General features: G+C 42.1%; 1 protein-coding gene across 2 annotated transcripts in view; it reads left to right on the top strand.

The window, feature by feature from the left end:
- crppa (CDP-L-ribitol pyrophosphorylase A) overlaps positions 1-12,410 on the top strand; it is a 76,081-nt gene extending 63,671 nt beyond the window's left edge. For both annotated transcript variants that reach the window (XM_074682619.1, XM_074682618.1), the window contains exon 10: positions 11,763-12,410. In XM_074682619.1, the coding sequence (XP_074538720.1) occupies positions 11,763-11,867 (105 nt within the window). In that variant the 3' untranslated portion in view covers positions 11,868-12,410. The remainder of the gene's footprint in view (positions 1-11,762) is intronic.
- Positions 12,411-12,975: the final 565 nt, after the last annotated feature.

The raw sequence follows: 12,975 nt of genomic DNA, 5'->3' as shown, positions 1-12,975 counted from the left end.
TCCATAATCTAAAACAGGCCAAAAAGGTGCAGCAACAAGACGCGTTTTGCGTTAAAAGAAAAACACACCTTGTTTCTGAAATAAAAACCTAGTTTTTGTGAGAGAGCACAACCTCAATCCCTTTACATCAACAGTACACAGCACAGGAACTTATTGTGACCTGGTCTCAGATCTGGTCAATTCTCTGCATTTAAGACAAGTTTCAGTTCCTGCAGGGTATTTTGAAGGACCACAAAGGTGTTTTGCAAATGTTCAACAGCTTGTGCAAGAGATGCAGCACAGCAGAACACAATGGTGTCATCAGCATAAAAATGTAGTGTCACATTTGACTGAGATAAATCACATAAATGGTAAACAAAAGTGGGCCTAATAAAGAGCCCTGTGGCACACCCTTGTGGACGGATGTAATATCTGATCATACACCATCATTTCTAACACACTGTGACCAACTGCTAAGATAGTTGGAAAACCAATGCACTGTGGGGGCTTTATATATCATCTTAAAATAGTTTCACTTTTGTATATTTGTACGTTCATAATCCGTGATTCAAAAATGAGATCGTTAGCACCAAAACTGGTTGTTTCTGAATGGATTTTACTCAGGGGAAGACAAATCTGTTAATGAGAACTAAACCAAAAGTCCCTTTAATGACACTACACTGGTCTGCAAAGTCTTACAGTGAGAAGAGTTGACCAAGTTATGAGCAAACCTGTCTGTTTAGTGGTGCTAAAGTAGATTTTTTTAAAGATCGGCCTCCAAAACAAATGCACGCCTTGTAAAGAGTCATATCTTTACCACAGTGGGTGCTACTACTCATGGGAAACAAAGTCTTCATCCTGGAAAAACAATACAGATTCAAGCCACTTGAAAATCACACTTATTGCAACCATCGAATCTTAGGTGTAAAAATTGAAGACAATGCAGAAGTGACAGAAACTGCAGTTCACCAAGTGTCCATTTGGGGCATGGTCCAAATACCACAGATCCTCATTGGGTCATGTTAAAATGCCCAGTTTTAGAGATTAAGTAGCTTCTTCATTTTAGGTAAAAAAGAAAAAATCAATTTGGTTTCTGCAGCTTAATTTTTACTCCTGACGACCAGTCGGGTCAGAATTTTTATGATTGTTTAAGGCTTACAGTTTGTTTTTTTTAACAATTTTAAAGCAGCAACCTCTTCATGATTCATCTTCACTCTGGCTGCAGAAAGCATCATCTTACTTTACATTCAGTGCTCGTACATTCTGTTCGTGCCTCCACAGAAGTTGTTTTCATCTCCTTTTATCACATCGACCTCCTGACGGATCAGTCACTGAAACTCAAGCTGTGTGTTATTCCAAACCACAGATCTTTATGTCAATTATCAGTGTAGGATCCAGGGTTTCCAAAGATATCAAGCATGTCTGACAAATTTGGGGAAAATCTGCTTAAAATGATGCATGAGGCGTTCGGGGTATTTCCAGCCATAAAATTGCAGGGACTTTAGGGTTTGAGGATTTCTCACTTTCACCTTTAACAACAAGCTGAGGAATCATTTGTTTGATACCGTCTGGCACAGGAGAGTAGTAGATCTTGATTATTAAGACACAAAAGTTGCAAAAGAGGAAATAAAAGACGGACACTGGTGGTTTAGGATTTGTAGCCTGTTTTTCATGTTTTCCCCCTGTGATATGAATCATTCTGCTCCCATCCCTCATCACTGAAAATGAGTCTCTACAGGACTGTAGTGGTGTAAAATTTAGGAGTCTAATCAGACTTTTGGACTCAGCAGTAATTGGACCTCTGTCCCCGTCTCTCTGCAGCTCAGCCTCAGGCTACTGCCTGTCTGAGAGAGTAAGGGCAGCAGGACCACAATACCCACTCAGGGACGAGCTGTCAGAGACCCTGTAACTCGATCCTCGCTAAGAACCAAAGCGGCGGGTGTTTTTAGCTGTATTGTATCACTGGGATTGAGCACACAGGTCATTTGGGGGGAGTTTTCTGAGAAATTACTTCATCTATTAAAGAGCAGGAGTCAGGGTAATGCTCTGTGAAGTTCACGTTAGGTGGCGGTTTTTGCTTTAAAGACTCCCAGAGTGAGGAACGCTTTCTGGCTCTGTTGCGAGTTATGATACTGCCCTCAAGTGGATGCAACAACTGTGAGTCCTGAAGCACCCAGATGTCAGAGGACAGTGAAACATTAGAGACCGTTAAACCTTTGGAAATGTTCTTGGCCGCTCGGGTTATGGTAGCTGGTGTGACTCTAACAACTCTTTCCAGGTCTCTTGGCTCGGGCGCCGCGCCAAGCTTTTCCATAAGCTGTTTTTCAATTAGGACCCGGCGCTGCTGGCATTTCATGAAGGGAACAGAGGTGGGAGCCCTCAGCAGCAGGAGCAGCAGTGCTCCTCGGGGCCGGGGGAAAATGACAGAGGCGAACAAATTGTCACTGCTAAAGTCCCTAATTGCCTGAAACCTTTAAGCTTCAAAGCAGGCTCGTCTTGTGTGGCAGCAGTGCCGCTGCGCCGCTCCTCTCAGATGGAAAGGTTGATTGCAACTGTGGCATTTAGGAGGAGAGAGAATTTGAGGATTGCTTATTGTGTGGTCCGCCGATGATCCCCGCCCCCTTCCTCCTCCAGGTTCAAAGACCTGTCGCTTCACAGCTTGTCAAAATCCTCTTTAAACAGTAAGCAGAAATACAGGCTAATGATTGAAGTCTCATTCCATAAACTGGTGGTTCCAGTTTGAAACAACACGGCTGTCACGTGTTTTAGCGTGTTCACACACATGGGACTGATAGAAAGCCCACCACCACCACCAACACCGCTGCTGTCCTGATGAGTGATCAGATATTACTCTGTATTTGCGAACAATGCTCTCACTTCACTTCTCGATACGTCTCTTGGACTGGATTCTTGTTGCATTAAGTAAAAGCAAAATCCCCAAAACTCCCTCCATGTGTGACTCTGCTCCTGCGGTATTTTTCCCTTGACACAGTTTATATATAGTTTGTGAACAGTCTCTGCTTTTTAAATGTGAAGTCTGTCAAGAGAAACTATATAAATGTCATCTCTGGGCCACCGAGGGATCTGGATGCGTCAGTAATCGAAGCAGCAGAGGCGCTGCTGTCAGTGGAAAAAAAAAAAAGAAATGGCCCAAAATGTAAATGTGTCGCTGTCCCGTTTAACACGGCACACATAAGTGGTGATGGCCCATACTATAATGTGGATAAATGATGATACTTTTGGCTGGGGAATCCTATAAGGGCAGATTTGTGGCAGTTAAGCATTTTAAAGTGGAAAATGAGGCTCCCTCACGTCTAATAATACTGAAGTGAAACTCGTAAAAAACAGCACTTTTGAAATTAAACGAAGTGAAGTACCGTCCTGCTGGCTGCTCCTGGACCTTGGCGTATGAGGACAATTTCTGTTTTTGGAACAAATGAAGAATTATTCATCACGATGAAAGGTCAGAAGCACCTTTTAGCTTGATTTCCTCTCCTTATAAACCTCGTGGGCGTCTCCTCAAATGGCGTTATTGAACCAAACTTTGCGCACAAAGTAGAGAAATTTGTGTTTGGTAGATATTTCTTTGTCGTAACCAGAACAATACTTCTTGGCAATAAGACCTGTGCTGCTGAAAGCCTGTTTACTTCTCTTTTAAACGGAGCCACATTTGTCAGGAACATGTATTTGGGGGATGAGCAGCAGAGCCGAGTTTCTGGGTTGCACCCTTGTAAAATCTGCCAAATCTTCTCTGCTGGAGCCAAACAGCTTATTCTGCCATCGGCTCTTGTTTGGTGGATTGGATGATTGAAAAACCAAACGCAGCCACAGCCTGGTCACACACTCTGCTGTGGGATGGCACCCCATTCTTCAGGCAGCGTTTGCACGCCCAAGCTGATCCCACAAGTGTTCAGTGGGGTTAAGGTCAGGATTTCTGGAGGGCCGTCCTCTCCACTCCTGAATCCTGGAGGGTAGTCTCTAAGAAAACCCAGCTCTGAGGGGCCCGGGTGTTGTAGTCTTGGAGCAGAGAGTGGTTAACTCCACACTGTAGAGATCTGGGATTGTCACTGGTTGCAGAATCCCATCTTCAAATCTCTACATTGAGATTACCTCCAATGACCTCAGGCCTGGTTTCAATCAAACTTTATTTATAAAGCACTTTTCATGTACAATAGTTGGAACACAAAGTGCTTGACAAAAATAAAAAATAAAAAATAAAAATAGAAAATAATAAATATCATAAGTGACCCGATAACCCCCCACAAACCCACACCCCTAGAGCACAAGATGAACACAATTGATAAAAATCTGTGCAGATGACCTGAGGAACTGTGGAAACTCCATCTAGAGACCTTAATGAAGAAACACTGAAGGTAAAATAAAACGTAGAACTAACAATAAGAAAATTAAACAGCCAAGCTAAAAGAAACAAATAAGATAATAAAACATCAAAAGACTGAAAAAGAAACAAAGTAAAACTAAGACTTTATGACACAAAACGAAAAAGCTGAAAGTAACAGTTCGTAAGTAAGATTTTCTAGCCTTGAGTATCAGCTGCTGGTATCGACAGCCTTCATGAGTACGATATATTAAATAAAAGCTGGTATTGGCCCGATACCCATACTGGTACTCACCTATCCCTAATATTATTGGTGGAAGGTGTCTCTAGTTACGCCTAACACTGCTGCCAATCATGCAGCTTGTTAGCAGCTTCTGCGGGTATCAGAAGCTTAAAGGTCCCATGTTCTGCTTCTTTTCTGCAGTTTAATCTGGATCATTGATGTCTTCATGAAATGGTAGTAACATGTTTTGGTTCAAAAAGCCAATAAATCAAGCACAGCAGCATTGTTTCCAGGCTCTCATAGCCCCTCTGTTCAGAACGCTCTGATTTAGTGGGCGTGGCCTTCATATGTAAATGAGCCACCGCTGATACCGCCCCGCTCTTCCACGTCACTGAGAGCGGCGCCACGAGCTCCGAGTGCACAATGTTTAGAAAACAGAGAAGCTTGTTTACCGTAACATTACAGGCTAAAACAAGAGGCTAACCGCAGCTAAAGTTAGCATCCTGAAGCTAACACAGAGACAGGGGGGACACTGAGGAAAAGCTCTTCCATCTGCTCCACAGCACACAGCATTTAAAATACTCACATTTCCAGGGTCCCAGGTTTGTTGGAGGATGGTTGGTAATGCGCCTGGATTCAGGACCAGTCTATTCGCTAGCCCTCTGTTGGACTGTCCAAAGTTGGAAAAACTGTCGGCCGTGAAGTGACCGTGAAGCACACAAATGCACAGTTTTACTGAGTGTAGCTGGAACATTTCCCTCATAAATGAACTCTAGACACTTAGTCTGTCTTCTTCTGAGATGGGAAGCTTGTGCATGGAGCTATGTGGCTGTTTACAGCCAAAAACAGAGCAGTGATGGCTCTTCAACTTTGGCATTCTGAGTGAGAGGAGAGGGCAGGGAGGAGGTTCGGGGGTATCTGCTCCGGTGGACCAATCAGGTCAGACTTGCTCCTGATTGGTCAAAAAAGGGAATCGCTGACGTCGGCAAATCCCGGAAATTTCAAACAGCTCGTTTTAGGTCAGGATTTTACATTCACAAGCTCTACTAAGTACAGGTTTTGTCATTAAATATCACATTTTGTGGGCTGGGAGGAAAGACAAAGACCCACAAATTTCACTAAAAAAACTTAATAAAGGGATTTTTGCATAATATGGGACCTTTAAATCAAGACTCAACAGCAAACCTCTTTTACAAGCCAGGTCAGCCTTGTAAAAGAGATCCAGATCTTAATGGTTTTTATCTGGTTGAATAATGGTTAAAATAAAAAACAAGTCAATTAATAGATAATAAAAAAACAGCAGAATAATCTGTTTAGGGTCGGCAGAGTGGATTTGTTGAATTTTTCAGGGGCTGAACCCGCATACTCTCCTCTGCTGTTTATCCCACAAATGTGTGTTCCTGACAAATTAGGCTCCATTTAAAGTGAAATAAACCAGCAGAGTTAAATCTGGAGGACATGGATTGTGAAGTCTTTAAAATTTGTAAAATCTCTTAACAACTAAGTTTGACTTGTCTGTTGTTGTGTGAGGAAGCCGGGTCTACTGAGTCCACGCGTGTGTTCTGTCTTTAATCTACATAAACACTATCTCATGTGCCACAGCGTGAGTTCCCCTCCTGGATGTTTGCGTGCCCGTAACGATGAGTCAGAGAGCTGCTCATGTGGAAGCTGCTTCATTCATCCTGGACGCCGCTCGGTGGAAGACCTTCCTGAACCTCCTCCCCGTGCATCGATCGATCCTCGCGCTCAGCTCAGATTGATTCCAGCCTGCGAGCTGCTGGATATGCAAATATCCCTGAAGTCTCCGAGTTTGTTTCTGCTCAGTAACTCGACCCGTTTGTCGTGCTTCATCCTCCACCACATGTGAAGCCTGAGTGGCAGTTGTGACGACTTAAAGCTGTGCCACGAGTCGTATTTGTGTTTTACTGAGCAGCTACTTGATCTAATAACTCTGCCTCATGAAGCGTGATTCCTCTTTCAAAGAGCGCGGACTGGGGTGGAAATAATTCAGCGCAAAGGGCTTAGACAGGCTTAAAACTTTGATCCCTCTTGGTGATCCCGGCTCGCTTTCGTGTTATCTCCAACTGTACGAAAACAGAGCTCTGTAATAGAGTCATTAGCTGCGGTTTAATGCCCGTAGCTGTCTTCGATACGCCAGAGTTTTCCGTGACTTTCCCATGCTCCTCATCAATGCGCTTGGGTGGTAATCAACCAATGAGGGAGCTCGTCACATCTATCATCCCGCCAGCCTTGTTGCCTCTCCAAACACATGTAACATCTCAAGTGCTTTCTGTGTGAAGATGTGGTTTGTTTTAGATAAGTGTGGAAGGAATGCTTTGGTTTGGTAAACAAAGATAAGACGCGATCTTATCCCATCTCCAGATCTCATCATACCACAGATTCAGCCTCAGAAGAATAACTTGTGTGCGTTAAAAGAAAAAAGAAAACCTTTCCTTGACTCTCCTTTGATTCTTCAAAGGTTGAGCTGGTTATAAATCTATAAGCACATTAAAAAAATAGCGCAGACTGAAGAATACCTCTGGAGCTCATTCAGAGCGATCAGTTTTTGATTTCATCTTGTGTTGCTTTAATCAATGAGAGGCTGGGGTGGCTGATCTGCGCTCCAGTAGGCCGGTGTGGAAAATCCATGTCATCTGACTCCCCCGTCCGCTGGTTCTGATTAGCGAGGAGTGCTGCGGGACTCCTGAACGCCGGGTCTCTTGCTCCCATTAACCACGGTCAGGCCCGATTCCACGCTCGTCGCTCTCACACCTCCCGTCCAGTCGTTCGAAGCTCGCCGTCAGGATATAACTTCATGAAAGGATCGCTGATGTCTCTCCTGGTGATCATACACTCCGCTTCTTATTATTATTATCCTGGATCAGTTTCCAGCGTATTTATTTGAACATTAAAATCTCTGGACGGCCTTTTCTCAGTCTTCTGATATCATTTAATTTCACGCCTCAGCTCACCGGTCTTATGAGAGCTGGCTGTTAAAACCACTTCTTCACCCAGAGGAGAAAGTGTGAGATTGTTCAACGGTTTTATGGTGAAAAGTTAAAATAAGAACAAATGGAAGGATAATTGTGCGATTTTTACAGCTTGGTTCTCGTTTTTATAGATTTGTCCCTTTTCTTTTTTTTTTGTTCCACTTTCGAAACGTCTTTTCTAAACCTCAGTGAAGGAAAGTGGAATTAATAACACACATGAAAGGCTAACAGTTACACGGGCCACTTTCAGACCCCTGGTGTTGCCCATCTTGGCTTTCTATCAGGGCTAACCAAAGCCTTCAGCTGGACCAGCGACATCATTCATGCCACAAGTTACACAAGCCTAACTGCTGTGGAAAAAAGTTTACTGCTGAAAGCTTATAGGATGTCTGATGTCATTATTTTTGGTAGCAAACTCCGCCACTGGTTTCCAAGTTGTTTGAATTTCTTGATAAGATCTGCGAATATTTTATGCATAAATAATTCGGACATGTATCATTTCTAAGGTTTGTTGCTCAAAACTTGAGAAATTCCACCCAAAAAGTTTGATTATTCTTATATTTTTTGAGTTTCTTGATCAGATATCCAAACGGTTACTCCAAACATCAATCAGTCAGAGACAACAGCTTAGCAGCTTAGCAAAAAATGCTCCATTCATCCAAACAAGTTTGCATTTTTTTAAACTCTGAATTAAACTGTTTTCAGCATAAAAATGTCTTCTTGTTCAGTGAAACAATACTCCACCGTGGGGTTAAGTTTTACAGGCAGGATCACGATCGTTACAGAGCAGCCGGTGTTCTGAAGTTGATGGTGACCATGCTGACTGGAGACCTTCAGTTGAACATGTCAGTCAGTACATTTACGATCTGACTAATTTCATAGCTCGATTGTAAGGTCACAGTGAGGTAGGGTGGGATGTATACCGGTTTTATCACCGTCACCGGTATCATATGTTGCCACGAAATAAAATTTGCTGTACCTTTATTAGCGCGGTAAAGCATTGTTACACATAATTTAGTCTAAGTAGGGGTTAATCTATGCGGGAGATTTATTTCTCCTGACGTGAGAAGACACTTTTCTGCCACACTTGTTCTGAAAATACACCTTTAAGGCCAGTAGCACCGAGTCAGTGACGTTAAGTAAACATTTACCGCGTGCAGAAAGAGAAACAGCTGGTGTGCGTGATGATGGCTACCCTGTTTTTGAAAACAGGCTGTACATCACTATAGGTAAGAGTCGATGGTCAAACCTCAAAACCTAAAATGTGATGCTACCATTTTTGATAAAAGTAGTGGCATCAAAACAAACATTTTGAAGCAAACTGAAACCGTAGTTAGCGGACTATGAGCCACTACATTTTTCACACGCTTTGAACCCTGTGGCTTAAAAAATAGTACGGCTAAATTACAGATTTTTACGGTCCAACGAGCTTCACTAGCATTAAAACTAATAAATTTCTCAATTAATTTTCGTTATCAATAAAATATGTGCCAACGAAAAAAATGAGTTTCGCTGAGCTTTGACTGAGTTTAGGCATAGATATCCAGCCTGCTCCGGTGCGTCCGGGCAGTGTCCGCTGTCATGTCCTGAAGGTCCCTAAGACCAAGCAGAAGCTCAGAGGGGACCGTGCCTTTGCTGTCGCAGCCTCAAAACTCTGGAACGGGCTGCCTCGTAGCATTAAACAGGCCCCGTCTCTGCCTATTTTTAGATCCCTTCTTAAGACCCACTTTTTTCTCCCTGGCCTTTGAAGCACAGTAGCCGGCGATTGTTTTATTTATTTTTATTAATTTTATTTATTTTATTTTGCTTCTTCTGTTTTTATTCATTTTATTTATTTTATTTTGCTTCTTCTGTTTTTATTCATTTTAATTTGTTTTATGTCTTTTATATTGCTCCTTGTCCCTGACAAATTCATTTTACTTATGTTTTATGTCTATTCCTTTATCTTGTATCTTATTCACTCTCTTGTACAGCACTTTGTTTTAACTATGGTTGTTTTTTAAAGTGCTTAACAAATAAAGTTGGATTGGATTGGATTGGATGTCAGCAGGTGTTTCTGCTGATGGGAAAGGTACAACAAGCGTTGTGCTGGTTTGCTATAAGTTTGTTTTCACTTTTTTTGTCCAATAATCATGTAGCTGAAAAACGCCTTTGATAAACGCTTGTTCTGAGGATGAAGCCTGAGCGCTGTCCAGTGCAACAGGTTATTGTTTTTACTCCTTGTGAGTGATGATGATAAATATCTTAAAACAGCATTAAATGATTCAGGAATCCTACCTTGGATTGACAAAGCTGTAGACCGAGCAACTACCTCAAAAGTTTTTGTTTTTTTGGTCGTGGTTCAGGCTCTGAGTCTGAACTGTCGCCCTCTGTTCTTCAGTAAAAATCACTGACCTGTCTGCATCTCTGTGTCTGGCTCTTTGTTGTAGCAGCAGTGTTTAGAGGAATAATGAAATCATAAGCTCCTGGTGACTTGTGTGTTTAAACTCAGTTTTTAGTGATTTATTCACTTACAACATCCGTCCATGGTGTATCTGATCACTTGCTGATGTTTGCAATCCATTCACTGATTTCAGACATAGCTGAGAGTTATTAAAAGTTTTTCTAAGAGAGTTTTTTTAAGGTGAAATTGTGTTTTCTGGTGTTTCACCTCCTTACGTAGCTTGAAAAACCATTGTGCCCCACTCTTCCTGTTTAAAAGTTTGGAGGAAAATGACATTTTTATAACATTTTTATAACATTTGAGGATGTCAACTTCTGCTGTTTCCATTACAAACTGCCTTTAGTTGATAAGAGAGCTGAAAGGTCCAGTTCAACAGTCGCTCAAAGCTTTAACATTCTCATCAAGAGGTATGAAAATATTCCTGACCTGACATGAACGTTTGATATCTTCGATGTCTCAGTGCAGAGCTGCAGTGTGTGAACCTGAAACAGAAATCAATCCCAGACCTCTCTTTCTTCTCTTTCTTCTCTTTCTTCTCTTCTTTGTGGTTTGCATCCTTCTTGTGTTCTCGGTGCTCTTTGTCTTTCAAAGTATCGAGAATAAAATCATTTGTTAAATTTTCTCTTCTCATGCATGCTTCGACATCAAAAGCGTTGTCAAAGAGCCTTATTATTATCAATTTATGAAAAAGTCCAGGTAGAGCATGAAGCATAAATCTGTTAGGCAGAACAGACTGTGGTTAAAGCAGAGTAAAGCTCCTTGAACTGCTCTGATGGATGGAAAACAGGTCGTTGTGAGGCTTCATCCAGAAACTAAATCAAAGAATGAAGTCAGGGGAGTGAAAACCATTAAAGGAGCGATGTTACAGAGGAGAGGAATCACGAAAGCAAAACAGCCACAACAGTGGAGTTAGCTTTAAAGAGAGCAGACTGAACGCTGGATGTATGCTCTCCTTTTGTGTGTGTGTGTGTGTGTGTGAGTGTGTGAGTGTGGTTTGGTGCAGCTCTGTCCAATATCATGCACCATAAATCCCAAAGCAGGCCTTATGGCTTCACCAGCTTCAGAGGCCTCCACATTAACACAAATTCAGTGAGAATAGAAAGCTGCCGTGGCTTTACGCTGCGGTGTTTTCCTCCTCTGAAGATTGTTTCCCTCTGCTGATTGAACAAGCCATGAAATAACACTGGAGACACGAAAATCCTCCAGATTTTAAATTCAATCAGATGAAATGCGGTGACTTCAGATTGTTCGCTGCATGATGTGTTCATTTGGCCTCGGAGAGGACAGGGGGATCTGGATTTCGCTCTCAGGAGGAGCATCTTTTGGAAAGTTCAGATTCAGTTCAGACATTTTTTAAGAAAACAGCGACTTCAGACTCTTCCAGGACGTCAAGTCATGGATGTTTGAACTCTCCGGTTCAGTCTGCTGCTAACTTTTGCCATAACCATAAGTGGAACAACATGGGCTTGGGTTAACTTTGTCTCCTGCTGGATTGAACTGGCTGCTAACGCTAACTGCGTGCTTCTGGCTTCTGGCTTCTGGCGGTCCCATAAACTGGAGAACAAACACTCGAATGACTCAAACCGAGTCGTGACTGTGAAACAAAGAGATAAACACGAACAAATGTGAATCTGCGTGTGGATGTCTGGGTTTGTTATTACACCATCTTACTACTGAGCTCACTGATGAAGCCTGGTGGCATGTCTGTGGGTAATTTTGGCTAACACACTCCCCTCCTCTCCGTCTCTCCTCCTCTTCTCTGTTTCTCTGTTTCTCTGTCATCTTCAGGACACGGAGCGATGGGAGAGGTCCGTATCGAAGGTGGCGGAGATCTCGTCAGCTCTGATCCGGGAGAGGAGTCCGGCGCTGGTGGGGCAGCTTCTGCAGGCGTGAGAGCGTCATCTAAAACTGAATCTCAGAGAAAAGGTCATGATGCTCAGTTTCTAGTATGAATCAAGCTCCAGAGAAACAGTCCTACACTTCCCAGAATGCAGCTCTGCAATGTTTACATCAAATCTTTCCTGCGTCATAAACTACTGAAACAGATGCTTTCTTTTGGTTGTGTCAGCAAAGATTGAGCAAATCTTGTGCCCCATTTTTTGCACAAACCAAACTTTGCAGTCCACCTTAAGAAAATATGTACTGCTGTGAGTCATTTAAGGATGAATGGAAAAGCCATCCTGTCAGAAAAATCATTTCTTCGTCATATTTTTCCTGCATGACTGAGACATTTTTAATCTTCTGCTTTGAAAAAAAAACTTTCTGTGTTTGTTTTCATTTTTTCTGTGAAGTTTCTTTGACCAAACAAACTTTAAAGTGTTCATGTATCGTCACGTTTTTGATTGCGTCCTCCAACCTACCTGGTGTCATAACCACTGACTGAAACACTGATTTATTAACGTGTTCTTCTATTTTTGTACTCAATAAAAAGTTTATTTAAAGGAATAAAATGAGATTTAAAAAGTTGTTTTTTTTGATTCTTTACAACAAAAACTGCATTTTAAAGATTTTCTTTCAGGTTGAAGCAGAAATCTTTCAGCAGTTTGTTTCTTTTCATGGTTAACCGACTCTAAGATTTTAAGAAAAAACTGAGCTACCGACCACAGACCTGTGTGGTGACTGAGGTTAAGTGGTGGATCTGGTTGGTTGTTTGAGACCTCATGCATCAGTAGAGTCTTTAATGAACGGCTCAGCACAGAGGAGGCTCCTGTTTCCTGCAGCATTTGACTCCAAAGAGGTTCATATGTGGAGAGAGGAAGTGGTCTTCTTCAGGGAGACAGCTAAGCTGATTGGCTGAGCTCTTAAGACACTCGGTCTCTGGAGGTCATTGGGTTTTCATATAGGAGGGTCCACGTCACTTTACAAATGTATTCATTAAATACATTCTGAAAACCTGAAACATCCTGAAACAGACTCATTTTTATATATTGGCCTGATAATAATCCACAATTCATAATGAGATTATCAGAAACAAAATTGGTTATTTCAAATGCTTTGTCTC

Source organism: Halichoeres trimaculatus, unplaced genomic scaffold (genome assembly GCF_033239565.1).
Source record: "Halichoeres trimaculatus isolate MK-OKI-2021-1 unplaced genomic scaffold, fHalTri1.1 fHalTri1_scaffold_12, whole genome shotgun sequence".
In the NCBI taxonomy this organism is placed as follows: Eukaryota; Metazoa; Chordata; class Actinopteri; order Labriformes; family Labridae; genus Halichoeres; species Halichoeres trimaculatus.
The sequence above is the reverse complement of the archived record's forward strand: the minus strand, read 5'-3'. Positions and strand labels throughout refer to the sequence as shown.